The 20,407-nt window shown below is 42.7% G+C and overlaps 2 protein-coding genes across 4 annotated transcripts in view; both read left to right on the forward strand.

The window, feature by feature from the left end:
- PIWIL2 (piwi like RNA-mediated gene silencing 2) overlaps nt 1–7,667 on the forward strand; it is a 70,559-nt gene extending 62,892 nt beyond the window's left edge. The window contains exons 20-22 of one of the 2 annotated variants that reach the window (XM_028114345.1): nt 5,660–5,913; nt 6,359–6,466; nt 7,511–7,667. In XM_028114345.1, the coding sequence (XP_027970146.1) occupies nt 5,660–5,913; nt 6,359–6,466; nt 7,511–7,667 (519 nt within the window). The remainder of the gene's footprint in view (nt 1–5,659; nt 5,914–6,358; nt 6,467–7,510) is intronic. The other variant, XM_028114346.1, reaches the window with a different exon arrangement.
- An 11,736-nt stretch (nt 7,668–19,403) lies between these two features.
- Nucleotides 19,404–20,407, forward strand: part of SLC39A14 (solute carrier family 39 member 14) — a 44,515-nt gene continuing 43,511 nt past the window's right edge. Inside the window, exon 1 of one of the 2 annotated variants that reach the window (XM_028114403.2) lies at nt 19,404–19,550. The gene's annotated coding sequence lies outside the window, so the exon portion shown is untranslated. The remainder of the gene's footprint in view (nt 19,551–20,407) is intronic. The other variant, XM_088020988.1, reaches the window with a different exon arrangement.

Genomic DNA, 20,407 nt, shown 5'->3' on the forward strand with positions numbered 1-20,407 from the left:
GCGGGGAGCCCGATGCGGGACTCGATCCCGGGACTCCAGGATCATGACCTGAGCCGAAGGCAGTCGCTTAACTGACTGAGCCACCCAGGCACCCTTTGAGCATCTTTAAAACAATTGTTTTAAGGTCTTTGGTCAGTATAACTGCCATGAGGTCTTTGTTAGCAACAGTTTCTGTTGATTTAATGTTTTCCTTTGGGCCATACTTTCCTGTTTCTTTGTTTGCCTTGTGAGTTTTGTTGAAAACTGGGCATTTGAATCTAATAACATTGTAACTTTGGAAGTCAGATTCTTCCCCTTCTTAGGGCTTTGCTGTTTTGGGTTAGTTTTCTTTTCTTTTTTTTCTTTTTTTATTGTTTTAGGTTAGGACTGTGCTGGGACATAAGGTCTTCTAAGTTCCTTTGTGAGCTTTTCTCTGTCCTAGCATGCATTTTCACTTCCTGATTATTTACATATACTCAGTTGTTTTTGAATGTCTAGTTTCAGTGTCTGACCCCCAAAAGAGGAGAAAGAGCAAAATGAAGGGCAGGGGAGGATGGCACTTGATCATTAAATCCTCTGGAAGTCATTTTTGCTAGAGACGTAGATGTAACAAGAATGGCTGCCTACCTGTTTGCACACGTGTGATCAGAAACAGCTATCAGAGCACAGATTCCCAGTATTTATAGGATAGTGCCCTGCAGTGTGGGTGAGCATGGGGATAGGGCTCATTTTGTACTGAGAATAGAAATAACCTGCACTTCGCTGTCCAAGTCTTCCCAGGAAGTTGCAAGCCTTCAGCAAACTCTGGAGTTCAAAAATCGTTTGTATCAGGTGGACTCTGCAAGTGCATTTGTTATCTGGGTGGGGGGACACAAATTCCTTGTCCTTCCTCCTCCATCATCTCCCAAGAATTCTATCAGTCTGGTCTGTTTTTGATAAAAATTTCTCCAGCCTCAGGCCTCCTCTTCCTACTACCCACACTCACTCTTTTAAGATTTTTTAAAATTAATTAATTAATTAATTTTAGAGGGAGAGAGTGTATGCACACGTGCAAGCAGGGGGAGGGGCAAAAAAAGAAAGAACCCAAAGGAATCCAAGCGGAGTACAGAGCTCAGTGTGGGTCTCAATCCCACAACTGCAAGATCATGACCTGATCCGAAACCACGAGTCAGACACTTAACTGACTGAGAGCCACCCAAGCACCCCTGGGAGTGTGATTTTTATATTTTGATGTTTTTGTGTGTTACCATAAGAATGAAGGTTTTTGGTGTTTTCTGACGTTATGAACTGGAAGTGTTCTAGTCCTAATACCCATTCTTAATCATCTTTGATCTTTTTTTTTTGTTTTTAATTTCTTAAAATTTTTTTTAATACAGTTTTTTTTTTAAAGATTTTATTTATTTATTTGAGAGAGAGAGAATGAGAGACAGAGAGCACGAGAGGGAAGAGGGTCAGAGGGAGAAGCAGACTCCCTGCTGAGCAAGGAGCCCGATGCGGGACTTGATCCCGGGACTCCAGGATCGTGACCTGAGCTGAAGGCAGTCGCTTAACCAACTGAGCCACCCAGGCGCCCTATTTCTTAAAATTTTTAAAAAGATTTATTTATTTGAGAGAGAGAGATAGCAATAGATAACACGAGTGGGGGAGGAATAGAGGGAGAGGGAGAAGCAGGCTCCTTGCTGAGCACAGGGCCTGACACAGGGCCTGACTCAGGGCTCAATCCCAGGACTCCAGGATCATGACCTGAGCCGGAGGCAGATGCTTAACCGACTGAGCCGCCCAGGGCCCCGATCTGTTTTTTAGATGGTTGCCAGAGTAGTTTTTCAAATGTGTGACTGATCATATAGTGGTCTCTAGTTGTTTTCTCACCCCTTCTCCAGTTGTAATCTAGGCCTTTGCTTGTGTTCTACTTGGAATCCTATTACCCTTCTTTCCTGCACGAATTGTCTGCTGATCTTTCATTACACCTTTTCCTGAGGCATAACATTCATTTCTCCCGCCAGATGACAAACATCTTATACTTTTCTGTTCTTACAGTGTTTTGCTTATACCTTTATAATGTTATTTATAATTTATCACTAGCATTTACTTTATGTGTCTGTCTCCCCAGTTTTAATTTGGGTTCCATGAATATTTGGATTGTATCAAAGTAATTTTTTAATTTTCTGAGACTAGCACAACTGCTTGTATTTAGTGGCTTTGAGTGTTCTATGAATGAATGGAGACATAACTAAAAACATTTCAGACTTTCATTAGATACTGATTTTTCTACTTGATCCTTGTCATTATACTCAGCGCTAGCAATACCAAGTCAAACAAACATAGTCCTGCTTTCGGGGTACTCATTAATTTATTTAGTGTATTTACTCTTTTACTGGAGTGGTTTAATAATATACATTTAACGTTTATGTTTCAATATTGTGATTTGTCAGGGTACCTGGGTGGCTCTATCGGTTAAGCATCTGCCTTTGGCTCAGATCATGATCCTGGGATGCTGGGATCAAACCCCTCATTGGGCTCCCTGCTCAGCCGGAAGCCTGCTTCTCCCTCTCCCTTTGCCCCTCCCCCCCGCTTATGCTCTCTCTCTCTGACAAATAAGTAAAATCTTTATAAAAAATGTTGTGATTTGTCTTATGTCCTGACCCCTGTCTAGACCATAACCATCATTTATGAAATGAGACTGGATTAGATGACCTAGAAAAGTTGCCACTGTTAACTATTATTAGATTTTTAAGCTCCTTGGGGTGCCTGGGTGGCTCAGTCATTAGGCGTCTGCCTTTGGCTCAGGTCATGATCCCAGGGTCCTGGGGTCGAGCCCCACGACGGACTCCCTGCTCAGTGGGAAGCCTGCTTCTCCCTCTCCCACTCCCCCTGCTTGTATTTCCTCTCTCGCTGTGTCTCTCTCTGTCAAATAAATAAATAAAATCTTTAAAGATAAAAGATTTTTAAGTTCCTTGTTAACAGGAATCATGTGTTTCACTTCTACTGGCAGCTTATATAGGGCCAAGTATGTAGTATCTCACACGCACTGGTTGGTTAGCAAATTTTAAAGAAAGAGGTGATATCAGTGAATACTTCAGATGAATTTGTTTCTATTTTTCACTCCATTGATCTCATTATGTCCCTTCTCTGTGCTTCAGAATATCTGTATTCCTTGATCTAGCTCGTTCTCAACAGTGCTCGCTTCGGCAGCACATATACTAGCTTGTTCTCAACAGCTTTTAAAGATAAATGTAGTTAGCTATTGAATAACACAAGGGTTAGGGGCCGCCCCCCACACTCAGTCAAAAATCAGTGTATAACTTTTGACTTCTCAAAAACTTAACTACTAGACGAACCATGAGAGACTATGGACTCTGAGAAACAAACTAAGGGTTCTAGAGGGGAGGGGGGGGATGGGTTAGTCCGGTGATGGGTATTAAAGAGGGCACGTATTGAATGGAGCACTGGTGTCATACGCAAACAATGAATCATGGAACACTACATCAAAAACTAATGATGTATGGTGATTAACATAATAATAATTAAAAAAACTTTACTAATAGCCTGCCATTGACCAGAAGCCTTACCAATAACATAAACAGTAGACTTAACACATCTTTTGTATGTTAAATGTATCACATACTGTATTCTTACAACAAAGTAAGCTAGGGAGAAGAAAATGTTAAAATCATAAGGAAGAGAAAATGCACTTAAAGTATTGTACTGTATTGAAAAAATTAATGTATTTAAGTGCACCCACACAGTTCAAACTCATGTTGTTCAAGAGTCAACTGTATATGTTTTTTACTTTATCCCTCTTAACAACCCTGACAAGAAGGTAAGGTGGTCGTTGATCTCCACTTTTCAACTGAGGAAACAGTGTTCAAGATCATAGCCAAGGAACAGCAGAGTCAGACTCAGTCCCAGATCTCCTGATCCCAATCCAGTGTCCTTCCTCTGTTTCCTAATCTGTGAATTGAGAGTTTCTTCCTGATCTCAGTACCTGTGGTATCCACCTTTTAACAGGTTATTTGTCTTTGAGAAGTCACAGAAATGTGTTAACTTTAGCAAAATGGGAATTAGTTGATAAAAGTATGGAGAGTCTCAGGATTGGTGAGAAGGTTTAGCATCAAGCTGGGAAATGGACAGGAGTCAGGGTAGCTCCTAAAGTTCCAGAAGCAAGGACCTAAAGAGACACTACCAAAATCCAAGTGAGTTTCATTCTCTGCTCACGAGTCAGAGCAAGGAGGAACATTATGTTGGCATGACTTGAGTCATCTTTATGTCCTTTGGTTAGTACAGTGGTTCTCAGCTGGGGGCAGTTATATCCTCCCAGTGGGCAATGTCTAGAGGCATTTTTAGCTATAACTAGGAGCAATTGCTGCTGGCATCTAGTGGGTAGAGGCCAGGAATGCTAAATATCCTATAGTGTCAGCCCCTGCAAAACAGAATTATCTAGCCACATAGATCAAAAGTGCTGAAAAACTTTGGATGAGGGGAAGGCACCTGGATTAATAGTCCTACCAGACTTATCCTGTTGGAGGTAAAAGAAAACTAAATGTTCTTACCAAAAAGGGTAGAATAGATGCTGGAGAGCCAAAGACAACACAAAAAAATGTAGTACAAACTGGAGTAATAATGTCAGTTTTGGACTGTGAAGATCAGTACACATTAGTAAATGGAACACTTGAGGTGTTTTAGAAAAAAAGGGATATTTATAAAATATTTTAAGTTCTGAACTTGAACTCCAGAAATATTCTAAATGATTATGTTTAAAAAGTATTCTTTGAATTGAAACTTAAAAAGAATAATGTATAAAGAATGAATAGTGTAAAAAAAAATAAGAATGTATAGTGTGTGTGTATTTAATTCAGTAATAATTTAGGTTTTTGAGGGGAATTGTGAATAACCTATGCCATGCAATTAGAATCAAACTGCCACTTACTCTGAACCAAACTAAAGTACTTTTCAGGGAACTTCTAGTTTAAAAAAGAACAGCTTATTCTCTTGAACCACCAAAATCAAACCCAGCTAGAACATAATTCTCTAAATGGGAAACATTATTCTTCAAACTGATTCAATCAGTTTTTTGCTAATTTTTTGCTAATTATTAGTTAAAAACGAAAATGTTTCACATTATACTTTTTGCTAATTAATTACTTAGTTAAAGCAAAAATATTTCACATTATACCTGATTGTAGGATAATATAGTAAAGGGTCCTTGGTAAAGGACCCTTGCACTAATTAGCAACTTTGGATGTTGCTTATACATAAAAATATGAAGATGGTAGATCTGTAGAATGTGCAGTCATAGAATTTTTCTAACAGTTTACCTTGTTCTTTGCCTAGACAGTAATTCATGTTAAATCCAAAACATAGGAAGATTGATTCACCCCCTAATTTTCCTACCATTCCTTTTAACTTTGAGTATGTGCCATAGTATGTGACTCATCACTGGCTTATTTTTGCTTTCATATTTTACAACACCTTTGCTGTACCAGGTCTGTTTTACTACCCTGAGGAAGTCTAGAAATGACTAGAAGCTCTCCCCCCTTCCCTTCTGACATGGTGGGTTTGGTCCCCCCTGTCAGAAGGATCTGCTGCCACATCTCCAGGCTGTGTACTGAGTGACCCTCTCTCTGCTTGCGGTCATTAACCCCAGACCCCACAGTTCACCTCAGCGGGGTGTCTGTTGCAGGTGAACCACTGTCTCCCAGAGAAGATCGTGGTGTACCGTGATGGAGTGTCTGATGGCCAACTAAAGACGGTTGCCAACTATGAGATTCCTCAGCTACAGAAGTGTTTTGAAGCTTTTGAGAATTATCAGCCCAAGATGGTAGTATTTGTAGTTCAGAAGAAAATCAGCACCAATCTGTACCTGGCTGCTACTGAACACTTTGTGACTCCCTCCCCTGGGACTGTGGTAGATCATACCATAACAAGCTGTGAGTGGTAAGTGGGGAAAACATTATATTTCAACAAGAATAGGTTGGAGGAGTTATCTGTTCCCTGGGTATTGGAATGGGGAGGTTGCCTAGAGAGATGTGGAATGGAATCCTCAGAGATTTGCTGTTATAAAATATTTTCAAAAGGATTAAAAAGAAAACAATAAAGCTTTTACCTCTTAAGTATAAAATATTGAATGCACATTCTTTTCCTAAGGTTGTGCATACTTTTTAAACCTTCTGCATACAGTTTCGGTAGTTCATACTACCACTCTTAAATAGCCTGTTGAGTCTGGAAACCTGAGCTGTAATCATGGTGGTCTGTGTCCTTGATCCAGTCATTTGACCTCTCTGAGCCTTAGGTAGAGGAGCCAAAATCATCACCAAGATCTTTTCCAGCTCTCTTTCGCCAGATCTGGCCATATCATTCCTTTGTACTTTTTCATTCCTAGGGTGGACTTTTACCTTCTTGCTCATCATGTACGGCAGGGTTGTGGCATTCCTACCCATTACGTCTGTGTTCTCAACACTGCAAACCTGAGCCCTGATCACATGCAGAGGTGAGCTGACTGATAGATAATTTACTCTTTCTGTCTTGTAATTCTGGCCAGCTTGCTAAATTTACCCTTTGAGTTTCTTCTTGTCTTTCATGATAATGGTATCTTTTTGGAGAGTGGTTGGTATTTCTTGTGCACATTAAAATTATTTGGAGAGCTTTTATTATTTTTTTTAAGATTTTATTTATTTATTTGACAGAGACACAGCGAGAGAGGGAACACAAGCGGGGGTGGGGGTGGGAGAGGGAGAAGCAGGCCTCCCGCTGAGCAGGGAGCCCAACGATGACGATGACGTGGGGCTCCATTCCAGGACTCTGGGATCATGACCTGAGCTGAAAGTAGATGCTTAACAATTGAGCCACCCAGGCGCCCCTATTTGAAGAGCTTTAAAAAAATGGTGATGCCCAGGCTTTACCCCCAAGCAATGTAAGGCATTCTTATTTTAAAAACTACCCTGGGTGATTATGATACACAGTGCGTTTTGAGACCCAATGTCCTTGGGCTCAGATTATATCAGTACTTTGCTGGAGTACTTACCCTTCTGCAGCCTCTTCTTGAGAAAAAAAAAACAAACTCTTGTTTACCTTGTTTCTTTTTTTTTTTTTTTAAGATTTATTTATTTATTTGTCAGAGAGGGTTGGGGGGAGAGAGCATGAACAGGGGGAGCAACAGGCAGAGGAGAAGCTGGCTCCCTGCTCAGCAAGGAGCCTGATGCAAGACTTAGTCCCAGGACCCTGGGATCATGACCTGAGCTGAAGGCAGACGCTTAACTGACGGAGCCACCCAGGTGCCCCACCTTGTTTGGATCTAAAAACGGGGGCACCTAAAGTGAGGGGATTTACCCATGTTACCCATGTCCTCTTGACTTACAAATAGTGGAAAGGAAATCCACTTAGAAATAATGATTCCCAAAAGTTGCATCATGTATTTCTCAGTCCCCCAGTTTTTTGAAAAGTATGCTGTGTGTCATACACCCATTTGTACATAATCATGTCCCAGATTGAAGGTGGAGAGTCATACAGATCGTATGTTCTTCTTGGCCTACAGGTTGACTTTCAAACTGTGCCACATGTACTGGAATTGGCCTGGCACCATCAGAGTTCCAGCTCCTTGCAAGTACGCCCACAAGCTCGCTTTCCTGTCAGGACAAATCTTGCATCATGAACCAGCCATCCAGCTGTGCGAGAACCTGTTCTTCCTGTGACTGGACCACCAGGATGTGGGCTGGTTCGGGAGGTTAGCGTTCTGAACTCAGCTGCGACTCCTGCGGGAGCAACAGGGGTGGGAGGGGTTTTTGTGTTGGTGGGTTTTTTCACCGACCCAGTAGAATAAGATATCTTTTCTTCTTTTTTTTTCTCTGTTATACCTGATAGCACCAAGAAATAAGTTCCATTCTAAATATCAGCTGGAAATTGCCTTCTGGTCTTTGTAGACCAAGTGGAGGCAGTACTGCTCCTGCATAGATGGAGAGGTGAATACGGGGGAACCTGGAAGAGCCTCCACAGCCCAATGTGCTGTGGAGACCTGCAGAAGCAGCAATTACACCTTAGAAGTTCTGCTTACTAAGCAGTTCCCATTTCTGGCGCCAGAGGTGATAATGAATGAATCATTCCACATTTCTTAAAGTAGAGAGTTACTTTATTGGGGCAACAGAGAAAGGTAATAAAAAGGCCTGTGAGGCAAAGTTTTTCAAGATACTGCTATTGCTGGCAAGTGTGAAAGGCATGTAGTAAAACCAGCTGGTGGCGTCGTCAGGCCCTTCTGACCTAATCTTGTCTGCGGATTGAGTTTGTGACACCTGTGACATGAGTTGGCTTTGAAGCTTTCGAAAGGGGCCTTTAGCCATTCCTTGGTCTCCTGAGAGAGGCTGGATAAAGTTTTTTTCTGTATGTTTTAGTTGCTTTACAGTGTCCCATATTGATTTTTCTACACCCCTCACCCCCGAACTTTAATAAGTTTGTTTTTAAATTAAGAATCAGAACATGGTGAAATTCAACAGCTAAGAAGGTTCATGACAGAGTGTGAGTCTTTCTTAAACCTTTCTCTCGGATGTGTGGCCTTCTTTTCGTTGATGTGTTTGTAAATGGAATCACTCATTTCCCTTGCTCAATAACCTATTCCTGGCTCTTGGCTCATTTTGTTAGGAATTTTTCTGAATCCAGCTTAAGATTTCCAGAAGTCAACTTTGGAAAACATGACACTCCTGCCAAAGTCCAGACCATTTCAGCTTAGAAAGTTGTCACTCGGCCTGTGGGGTTTTTTTGTGTTTATTTTTCCCTGTTTTAAAATCTTCTAACCCTTTTGGGGTTAATTCAGCTTTAACTTGCTTTAACTGGTTTTAAAAGCCAGTTTTATTTACCCCTTTCAAATTTGTATTTATTTATTTTTTGGTGTGATGGCATGGAGAGGACAAAGCAGAAATTCCCATTTTATATGACAGTGTGTGAGAAGAGAAACTTTAGCTTAAAAAACTCCTTAGAAGAAGAAAACCAAGCAAGTTTTCAGTTTGTTGTGGTGCCCAGCCTCTGCTTCAAAGTTCTGTTGAAGAACTTTTGAGTGTTGATAGTCCTTAAGTGCACTTGTGGTTTCATTTGGAGTGCGGGACATAGGGTAAGGCTAAGACCTGGAATTTAAAACAAATTGGATCACTGGTCTCTGGCTTAACTGATCAGCTTTCTGATTCTCTTTGGAAGCATTTTGAGTTTTGAATTTCTCTTTTGAAGTTGGATTTCCTAATACTCATTTTCACTTATATAATCAGAAAAGACAAATGCTTGAATATAATACAAAAATTTCTTCACTTTTTATTCCTGTTTTCTTGCATTGTTTTTCAGTCTTAATGTGAAATGATTGGGCTGTGGGGTAGGAAATAAATAAAAACAAATTTGTATAAATGTGAATTTGTGTTTGAAATAGTGCTGTTGATATATTGATATAGTTCTTTTCCTTCCTAGAGCTGCAACACTTGTTAGAATTATTAGTTTATTATTCAGTATGAAGATGCATCTCCAGTGTTAGTAGCAAGGTAATTTCACTGTGACCTGCTAGTAAGATTTCTTGGTAAAGTCACTAACAGTCTTCTAGGGGCAACTGAGGGATGTGTCTCCGTGCATGCGTGCGTGTGTGTGTGTGTGTGTGTGTGTGTGTGTGTGTTTCAAATCTCTTTTCCCATTTCCCATCAGTTTCTATTACCTTTGTAGCCAGCTCCAAGTGTGGCCTCTCCCTTCCCCTTTTTCTAATAATGCTTGCCCTTCTTTCTATAACCCTTAAAAATACCTTCCCAAAGCACGCCCAAAGCACGCTGGCTGCTTGCTTCACCACTACATCTCTTTGTATTTATTTAGAAACTCCATTTTGAAATGGTGCAGTGCTTCTTGAACTCATTCTTTTTTTTTTAGATTTTATTTATTTATTAGAGAGAGAGCACAAGCGGGTGGGGGGAGGCAGAGGGAAAAGCAGACTCCCCGCTGAGCAGGGAGCCAATGTGGGGCTTGATTCCAGGATTCCAGGATCATGACCTGAGCTGAAAGCAGACACTCAACCAACTGAGCCACCCAGGCGCCTCTGAACTCATTCTAGATAGAACCTAATTTTTCTTAAGTAGGCTCAAATAAATAAATAAAAGTGGGCTCTATGCCCAAAGTGGGGCTTGAATTCATGACCCTAAGATCAAGATTCTCATGCTCTGCTGACTGAACCATCTAGGCACCCCTAGACAGAACCTAATTTCTGTACGATGTTACAGGGCAACCTTTTGTTGAATGGTGTGAAAAAGGAAGCAGTTTTTTATTTATTTTTTTATTTTTTAAGATTTTATTTATTTATTTGACAGAGAGAGACATAGGGAGAGAGGGAACACAAGCAGGGGGAGTAGGAGCAGGAGAAGCAGGCTTCCTGCAGAGCAGGGAGCCTGATGCAGGGCTTGATCCCAGGACCCTGGGATTACGACCTGAGCTGAAGGCAGACGCTTAACGACTGAGCCACCCAGGCGCCCCAGGAAGCAGTTTTTTAAATAGACTACCTTTCTATGTTAAAAACAAAACTTGTGCCTGAAATTTCTCAGTGATTTAAGATTACTGGAGAAGACCCTACTTTCGCTTTGTGGCTCCATACCTAGCTTTACCTGAGTTTCTTAGTAAGTTTTCCTGTCTGAATTTATTTTCTTTCTTTAAAAACAAATGAGGAAAATCAAGAGAATGAGAAAACAAGCCATAGGCTTGGGGAAAATATTTGCCAAAAACATATTTGATAAAAGACTTACCTGAAATAAAACAAAGAACTTTTAATAATAAGAAAACAAACAACCTGATTGAAAATCAGGCAAAAGACCTGAACAGACGTCTCACCAAAGATATACAGTTGGCAAATAAGCATATTGAAAAGGTGTTCAACATCATGTCATTACAGAATTACAAATTAAAACAAGATACCACTACACACCTATTAGAATGGCCAAAATCCAGAACTCCGACAAGATCAAATGCTGACAAGGATGTGGAGCAATAGAAACTTCTATCGCTCGCTGGTAAGAATGCAAAAATGGTACAGCCACTTTGGAAGACAGTTTGGCAGTTTTTTACAAACACTCCAAAAGAGGTAAGGTGACTGAATGAATAAAAAAGCAAGACTCATCTATATACTGCCTATAAGAGACTAACTTCAGATCTAAAGATACCTACAGACTGAAAATGAAAAGATAGAGAAGCATTTACCATGCAAATGGAAGTGAAAAGAAAGCTGGGGTAGCAATACTTGTATCAGACAAAATAGACTTTAAAAGAGCAAAAGATAAAGGAGGGGGCGCCTGGCTAGCTCAGTTGGTAGAGCATGGGACTCTTGATCTCAGGGTCATGAGTTCAAGCCCAATGTTGGGGGTAGAGATTACTTAAAATAATAAAATGGTTAAAGTGACAAAGGTTATTATGTACTTTACTCCAATTAAAAAAAATTTTTAGGGACACTTGGGTGGCTCAGTTGGTTGAGCATCCAACTGTTGGTTTCAGCTTGGGTCTTGATCTCGGGGCTGTGAGTTGAAGCCCCATATTGGCTCCGTGTGGAGCCTACTAAAAACAATTTAAACAAAAAAAGAACACTATATGATCATAAAGAGAACAATCTATCATGAAGATACAACAATTGTAAATATTTATGCACCCAACATGGAAGCACCCAAATACATAAAGCAGCTAATTATAAACATAAAGGAAGTAATCAATATAATGGTAGCAGGGGACTTTAACACCCCACTTACATCGATGGATAGATCATCCAAACAGAAAATCAACAAGGAAACAGTGGCTTGAATGACACATGGGACCAGATGGACCTAACAGCTATATTCAAAACATTCCAGTGGGATAACACATTCTTTTCAAGGGCACATGGAACATTCTCCGGAATAGATCACATGTTAGTCCACAAAACAAGTCTCAACAAATTCAAAAAGATTATAAAGTCCTACCATGCATTTCTTCTGACCATGTTATGAAACTAGAAAAGAAAAAATCTGTAGACAGAAATACAGGGGCACCTGGGTGGCTCAGATGGTTAAGCATGTGCCTTCAGCTCAGGTCATGATCCCAGGGTCCTGGGATCGAGCCCCATGTCCCGCTCCTGGCTCAGCGGGGAACCTGCTTCTCTCTCTGCCTCTCCCCCTGCTCGTGCTCTCTCTCTCTCTCTCTCTCTCTGTATCTCTGTGTCTCGAATGAATAAATAGAATCTTTAAAGAAAAAAAAAAAGGAAATACATGGGGGCGCCAGAGTGGCTCAATTGCTTAAGCGTTCTACTCTTGGTTTCTGCTCAGGTCATGATCTCAGGGTCATGAGATCAAGCCCCACAGTGGGCTCCCAGTCAGCGGGGAGTCTGCTGAGGGAGGGGGATTGTCTGCCTCTCCCTCTGCCCCTTCCCCGCACTGGCACACACACTCTCTCTCAAATAAATAAAATCTTTTTTTTTAAAGATTTTATTTATTTATTTGACAGAGGGAGACATAGTGAGAGAGGGAACACAGGAGGGGGAGGGGGAGAGGGAGAAGCAGGCTTCCCGCAGAGCAGGGAGCCCGATGTGGGGCTCGGTCCCAGCACCCTAGGACCATGACCTGAACTGAAGGCAGATGCTTAACGACTGCGCCACCCAGGAGCCCCAAATAATTTTTTTTAAGATTTTATTTATTTGAGAGAGAGAGTGAGTGAGCGAGCAGGAGCGGGGGAGGAGTAAAGGGAGAGGGAGAAGCGGACTCCGCACTGAGCTGGGAGTCCACAGCGGGGCTTGATCCCAGGACTCCAGGATCATGACCTGAACTGAAGGCAGACACTTAATTGACTGAGCCACCCAGGTGCCCCTAAATAAATAAAATCTTTTAAAAAAACTCCACAAATACTTGGAGTTTAAATAACATACTACTAAACAATGAATGGGTCAACCAAGAAATCAAAGAGGAAATTAAAAAATGCTTGGAGAGACAAATGAAAATGATAACACAGTAGTCTAAAATCTTTAGGATGCAGTGAAAGCTGTTTAAGATGTTCAAATAAACAACATAACTTTACACCTAAAGGACTAGAAGAAGAAAAAACAAAACCCAAAACCAGAAGAAGGAAGGAGATAAGAAAGATTAGAGCAGAAATAAATGAAATAGAAACTAAAAAAAAAAAAAAAGAAAGAAAAGATCAGTGAAACCAGGATCTTTCTTTGAAAATATCAACAAAACTGATAAACCTTTAGCCAGACTCATCAAAAACTAAACCTACTTTTACCATATTCTCTGAAAATCACATTCCTTGGTATTTGCTCAAATGTGTTGAAAACTTATGTCCACACAAAACCTTGCACGCAGATGTTTATAGCAGCTTTATTCATAATTGCCAAAACTTGGAGGCAACCACAATGTCCTTCAGTAGGTGAATGCATAAATAAAATGCGGTGCATCCAGATAATGGAATATTATTCAGAAAAAAAGACTATCAAGCCACAAAAAGACATGGAGGAAACTTAAATGTTTATTACTAAGTGAAAAGCCAATCTGAAAAGGCTGCATGCTGTATGATTCCAACTATCTGACATTCTGGAAAAGGCAAAAACTATGGAGACAGTGAAAAAATCAGGGGTTGGGGAGAGGGAGGTTTGAACAGGCAGAGAACAGAGAATTTTTAGGGTAAGGAAACTATTCTGTATGATATTGTAATGGTGGATATATGTCCTATATTTGTCCAAACCTGTAGGGTGTGAAACACTAAGCATCAACCCTGATGTAAACTATGGACTTTGAGTGATTATGATGTGTCAGAGTGGGTTCATCAGTTGTGACACATGTACCATTTCTGGTGGGAGATGTTGGTAGTGGGGGAAGCTCTGTGTAATGGGAAATCTCTACTTCCCACTCAGTTTTGCTGTGAACCTAAAATTACTCTAAAATATAAAATACGTTTTTAAGTGAGTAAACTAGGGAGACCTCTGGCAACATGGCAGACTAAACTGACCATACTGACAAATGTTGGCCAAAATAGAAAAAAAAAACAACAATGTTTTGTTGTTGTTGGGTAGCTGAATTTGGGGGAATGGAACGAGAGAAGGGAGAGAAGGAAGAAGGAAAGAAAATAGCGAGGTACAAGCCAGAGTGGTAATAATTGATGCCAACACAGCTCCCAGGATTATGGACTAAAGGGCAAGGGCAGGAGCACTGAGGATTCTCGTTCCAGTTAAGGATAGAAGATGCCTATGAGGTGCTGGACCACAGGAGTAAAGTCTCCCAGATGAAGAGAGCTGGAGCCTGAAAGAGACCCTGTCAACCATCCTGGGGCGGCAACAAGGAGCTTGGGGGTAAAAAGGCATTCATGAAAAATCCCAAAGCCTGGGCCACATGCAGGTAAACATAGTCTGAATTTATATTACTAGCATGTGGAAGGACCACAAGCTGAAACATCACCATGAAGATTGGCTCAGATTGGCTCAGACTGGTGAGAGAAACAAGTGCAGTCAATTGGACTGCAGCATGGAGAGGTATAAATGGAAACCGTGCAAGAAAAGAGATAGGAGAGAATGAGAAGCTCCAATATTTGTCTAAGAGGAGCTCCTGCAAGTTAAAGGAGAAAGAATGAGTGGCAAAATATGAAAGATATAAAGACGGAATTTTCCAGAATTGGAGACAAATACCAATCCTCTATCTGAAGAACCTGAGGCTAAAGAAAAGCACGTCCACTTCTAAATATACTGTAGTAAAACTATAGAATCCCAAAGACAGAATCTTAGCAATGGTTAGAGGTGAAAGATTGCTGACAAAGGTCATCAAACTAGCAGCTCACTTGTCATCAGCCACAACAGGTGCCTAATACAAAGGAATAATAACTTAAAAATGCACCATCAACTTGGAATTCTTTTTTTTTTTAAAGATTTTATTTATTTATTTGAGAGAGAATGAGAGACAGCACAAGAGGGAAGAGGGTCAGAGGGAGAAGCAGTCTCCCTGCTGAGCAGGGAGCCCGATACGGGACTCGATCCGGGGACTCCAGGATCATGACCTGAGCTGAAGGCAGTCGCTTAACCAACTGAGCCACCCAGGTGCCCAACTTGGAATTCTCTTGCCAGGTAAACATTCATTTGAAGGCAAGGACAAAAATAATGGTATTTTCTAATAAAGATCAGAGCAAAAATTAATGAAAGAATAGAAAAACAAGTTAGTTATTTAAAAAGATTAACAAAATGGGCAAACCTTTAGCTAGATTGGCCAAAGGGAAAAAAAAAAGACTCAAAAGTACAAAAATCGGGAATGAAATAAGGGATTACTGACCTGACAGAAATAAAAAGGATTGTAAAGGGAATACTATGAACGGTTAGAATTAGAGACAAATATCAATCCTCTATATGCCAAGAAATTAAGTTATCTTAGATGAAATGGGCAAATTCCTATGTTTGCTACTTAAATGTTATTTTTACCAATTGTCTTTTTAGTCTGCCAAAACCATTAGATGGGGCACCTGGGTGGCTCAGCCTTAAGCACCTGCCTTCAGCTCAGGTCATGATCCCAGGGTCCTGGGATTTCATCCAGCATCCAGTTCCCTGCTCAGCAGGGAGCCTGCTTCTTTCTCTGCCTCTGCCGCTCCCCCTGCTTGTGCTCTCTCTCTCTCTCTCTCTCTGTCAAATAAGTAAAATTAAAAAAAAAAAATTAGATAACAGAAGTGACTGAAGCTAAAGGCATTCTAAATCTTTTTATTATGTTATGTTAATCACCATACATCACATCATTAGTTTTTGATGTAGCGTTCCATGATTCATTGTTTGCGTATAACACCCAGTGCTCCATGCAGTACGTGCCCTCTTTAATACCCATCACCAGGCTAACCCATCCCCGCACCCCCCCAAGGCATTCTAAATCTTTTGGCTAACAGAGTGTGAGGTTCTGGTCCTCTGATATGATTTTGGGGAAACAAGAGCCTTCACGTTCCCTCTGACCCTCTTAAATTCATTAAACCATGCCAAAACGTGGAAAACTCATTTTTCCCCTTGAAAGTGTCTTAGAAACCTGGTCATTGATTTCTCTCTTCAGTCTTTCAACTGCCCTGTAGGCTGCAAATCAAAAAGAGGATCTTTGCCCCACCTGCTGATCAAGTTGCCTACCTTGTGAACACAAACCACAGAAGGGTGTTTGATTTTCTGAGTCCCCAGTCCCACCCTCTACACACTCAGGGCTGGGGTCTCATTTCTCTGACTTCTTTCCCAAGCCTGTTCCATTCACTTCAGCTATGGGTAATCTGCATATCTTTTGGCTGGTAGCTGTGGTAACTTGTCAGAAGGGAAATAGTCATGAAAATGCTTGGTGTTTGTGCTTAGTTCCCTTAAATATCGTCCAACAAACTTTTAGTGAGCTGGCCTATTCATTTATCCAAGAAATACTGAGAATCTATTACATGCAAGATGTTATGTTAGGAGACGCCAGTATATACAGAAATCTTTGGTAATCAAGACAGTATAAGGTCTAATGAGGTTTAGAGATAAAAATGAAGTAATTTTTTTTTTAAGATTTTTAAAATTTGACAGAGCACAAGCAGGGGAAGTGGCAGGCAGAGGGAGACGGAGAAGCAGGATTCCCGCCGCCGAGCAGGGAGCCCGATGGGGGCTCGGGTCTGAGCTGAAGGCTGAGCCACCCAGGCACCCCAAAATGAAATAATTTTTAAGGGGAAAATGCAAGTACCATAAACCATATAAAATGTTTTAATTCAGGACCCAATAATGGGTCCTGAAATCAATTTAGTGGGCTTGTTACCACTTTTTAAAAGATTGAAGTAGAGGGGCACCTTGTTGGTGCAGTCGTTAAGTATCTGCTTAAGCGTCTGCCTTCGGCTCAGGTCATGATCCCAGGACCCTAGGATCGAGTCCTCATCGGGCTCCCTGCTCAGAAGGAAACCTGCTTCTCCCTCTCCCACTCCCCCTGCTTGTGTTCCTGCTCTCGCTGTGTCTCTCTCTGTCAAATAAATAAAATCTTAAAAAAAAGATTGAAGTAGAATATAAAATAATCAGTACATTGCATATACTAATGAAGTTTTTTAAAACTTGTTTGATGTTATTTATGCGGGACTTTTTATTTATACTGGAGTGTAAAATGCATTTTAATGTGGGTTACAGTCAAAGTTTGAAAGGGTAGATCAAATATGCTACAGAAGAATCAAGAAGCTTTCTGAAGGGAAGTGGCTTCGAAGAATTAGAATTTTAACAAGTGGAAATAGGGCTAATAGGAAGAAGGGCATATTATGTAAAAAGAAATAAAGAATTGGGGGCCTAAGCATGGCACTAGGCATAAAAAAATTGAGTACTACTCAGCAACAAGGAGAGACTTAGGGTTCAGCTACAGAATTTTGTGTGGGGGTGGATATGGGGAGTTAAAACCTTTTGATTTTCAGCTGTGTTAATAATTAATTGTATTCCCCTAATGGATTACTGATAGCTTATCCGTTTTGGTGGACTTTGGCAACTCTACCCTTCATCTGGTTGCAAACAAGTGAAATGCTGCCATAGGCCCTGTGGTGGGATGTCTTGTCCTGCCTGCCCTCCTGTCTCTCTGAAAGGAGCCTGTTCCCCTGTGTGTAGTACTGACACCTTGCCTGAAAAAGTCATGGGATTGTTTTTGGACCTCAGGTTTAAGAAATTAACACCCTTGTGTAATATGCCTTTATGGGCTTAATACTTTTCAGAGCAGTATGTGTTAGAAGCATGCTTGTTTTGTTTAATCTCTGGGTGAGTTTCTCATTCCTTTCCCAGTACTTTAAGGAAAGGAAGGAGTGGTATAGACTGGACCATTTCTGACAGTCCATTGGAGATGGGATTGAGTCCCAGTGGATGACATAATGTCTGAAAAATACTCCCGAGCTTAACCAAGAAAGACAAATATAAAGGGTTATTACAAAGATGAAGGGGCTCTGAGGGGAATTCTGTAAGATACCATTACTTTGAAATCACTTGGAAAATGAGAGAAATATCACCCCACCCTTTACCCAACTGGAGCACTGTAATTGCAGTATGAGGATAATTGAACTTTAGAAAAACCCAGGGCCCAGCTAGTCTCTTCAAGAGTGGCATAAACACTCTGGCCTGCTCTGGCTTTGTTTCAATTCTTTCTTTTCCCCTCGCTACCCAGTACTTCGGAACAAGCTGCCATTGAGCCCCGGATTCTTCCTGCTGCGTGCTCCAGGGATTGTCTGCTTTCCTTTTATCTTTAGCACTGCCAGCATGAGGCTTCCTCTCTCCAGAATTCTGCAGAGTGGGCTATGGGCTATGGTCCCCCTTCCCTGGGCAAATTCACAAACACCCTAAGTGCCAGTGAGGCATCAGTCATTGGGGTAAAACTGGGACATGGGTAATAACTGGCTACAGTTCTGCTACAAGACCTTTCCTTTGGGTCCCCTAGACCCAGGTGGCAGCTGGTTTAGCTGTAGAGGAAATAATCGCGATGTCCAGCAGAATAGAACAATGGGAATTTAATGGGTGGCTTATTTTCTCAAGAAATTTGCATTTCCGAGGCCTGATATCCATCTCAATAGGACTATCCCACACCGGAAGAGATTCCTAGGACACGCCTCACCCCAAAATTAACATTCTCCCTGTTTGGGATTAAGAAATGTAGCTCCTTTAGAGAGCCTGATTATTTGGGGCGGGGGGGGGGGGTGAGATACGACATATAGTTTGAGTATAGCATGGTTTATTTGGAACTCCAACAGGGTATTTTTGTTTTTTTAATTTTTGTTCTTTTGGCGGGGTGAAAGGTGTAGAAGAAACATCGTCTATGGGTGCGTCCCCTCCTAGGGTACATTTCAGAATTGAGCTGGGGGTGAGAAAGTTTTTACAGCAATCAAAAGTGTTAAAATATATAAATACATATCGGGTGAGTAGCAGTCTTAACTGCTACGGGATGGAGGCCAGGTGTTAAAAAAGGTCTTTACGGCTCAGGTCATGATCCCAGGGTCCTGGGATCGAGCCCCACATCGGGCTCCCTGCTCAGTGGGGAGCCTGCTTCTCCCTCTCCCATTCCCCTGCTTGTGTTCCCTTTCTCGCTGTGTCTCTCCCTGTAAAATAAATAAATAAAATCTTTAAAAAAAAAAAAAAAAGGTCTTTACGGGAGTTTCCAGGGTAAGGAGGAGTCTATGCGGCCTCAGTGAATGAAGAATGGAATTCGCGGAAGGGCTAGAAGACGAAGCTGGTCGGGCTGGGATCCCGGCGAGCTAGTAGGTCTCAGCCTGGGGCGGCAAGGCGCCAGCGCTGGGCCCGGGCCTAGCTGGCGGCCGGCCGGCTGACAGCTCGCGCACGTCGCTTTACCGCCGCGGGGTTCCCACGTGGCAGGCCCTGGGGAGAGCAGGGTGGGGCGAGGGCGAGGGCGGGGGCGGGGCCAAGGGCCGGGGGTGGGCCCTGCCGCTGACGCGCTGGCTTATAGCGGGGCATGCGCAACGGTGGCGGGGACGGACGCAGGCTGTGGGGCTAGGGCACGCGGGCTCCCTCCGCGGACACACCGACTGAGGTACCGCTGCCGCCACCGCTGCGGGCCGCCCGAGGGCCTGGCTTGTGAGGTTGCGCGGAGCCCGAGTGGCGTCCGCCCGAGCTTCAGGTGAGGGCGGAGGGCGTACGTGCGTGCGGGACCGCGCAGTGCTGAGGAGTGGGGCATCGCGCGGAGAAGCGGCGCGCCTCCAAGTGTCGGGGTCACCGGGTGGGGGTGGGGGTGGGGGTGGGGGCGGGGGCCCGGCGGCGCGGAGGACCGGGAGCTCGGCTCCGGATTCCGAAGCCTCGGGCTAGACCAGGGAGGCGCCCCGATGGACCCGCACATGGACCCGGACGCTGGATGGAGGGGACACCTGGCCGCCGTGCCACGATGGGGCTTACTTGGTGGAGAGGGAAGGGATTCGCAGCCGCTCTCCTTTCGGCTGGAGATCGAGGGATGTGGGAGCCAGAGAAGAGTGTCCCTAACGTAGATAGCCGCACTAAAAGCCCGAAAGGCTTTCTGGAGCCCATAGATAACGAGGACCGAAAGAGCAGAGAGTAGATGGGCAAATCTGGTGGGCAGCTCTTGGGGCAGCTCCGATGGGACACTGGTCCCCGGACTTTGCTTTCCGGGAACTGTCCCCCAGCCCATCCCACCCCGGACGTAATCGCCAACCAGCAGAAGGAAAATAACCCAAATCTTCCAGATGACTAGTAGCAAGAGCTGGAGAATGGCAAAGGAGGGACTATGCTAAACCCTGACCTGGCTTACCCCTTGGGCATGGTTTTTTAGCTATTTTTGGTCCTACCGACCAAGTTGGGCGATCTGGCTCAGGCTGCCCTCTCTTGGTGGGTTAGGGCAATGGGACAAAATAGCCATCCAAGCCGTTTCACCATGTGATTCTGAGATTCAATTAAACCCAAGAAAATTTTCTCAGCTCGGAGTTGTCGCTTCAGCTGTGAGGATCTAGTGTCTGCCAGGGTCTG

The sequence above is a fragment of the Eumetopias jubatus genome, unplaced genomic scaffold, assembly GCF_037043125.1.
Source record: "Eumetopias jubatus isolate StellerSeaLion01/CBP00866 unplaced genomic scaffold, mEumJub1_p1.0 scaffold_2, whole genome shotgun sequence".
NCBI classification, from domain to species: Eukaryota; Metazoa; Chordata; class Mammalia; order Carnivora; family Otariidae; genus Eumetopias; species Eumetopias jubatus.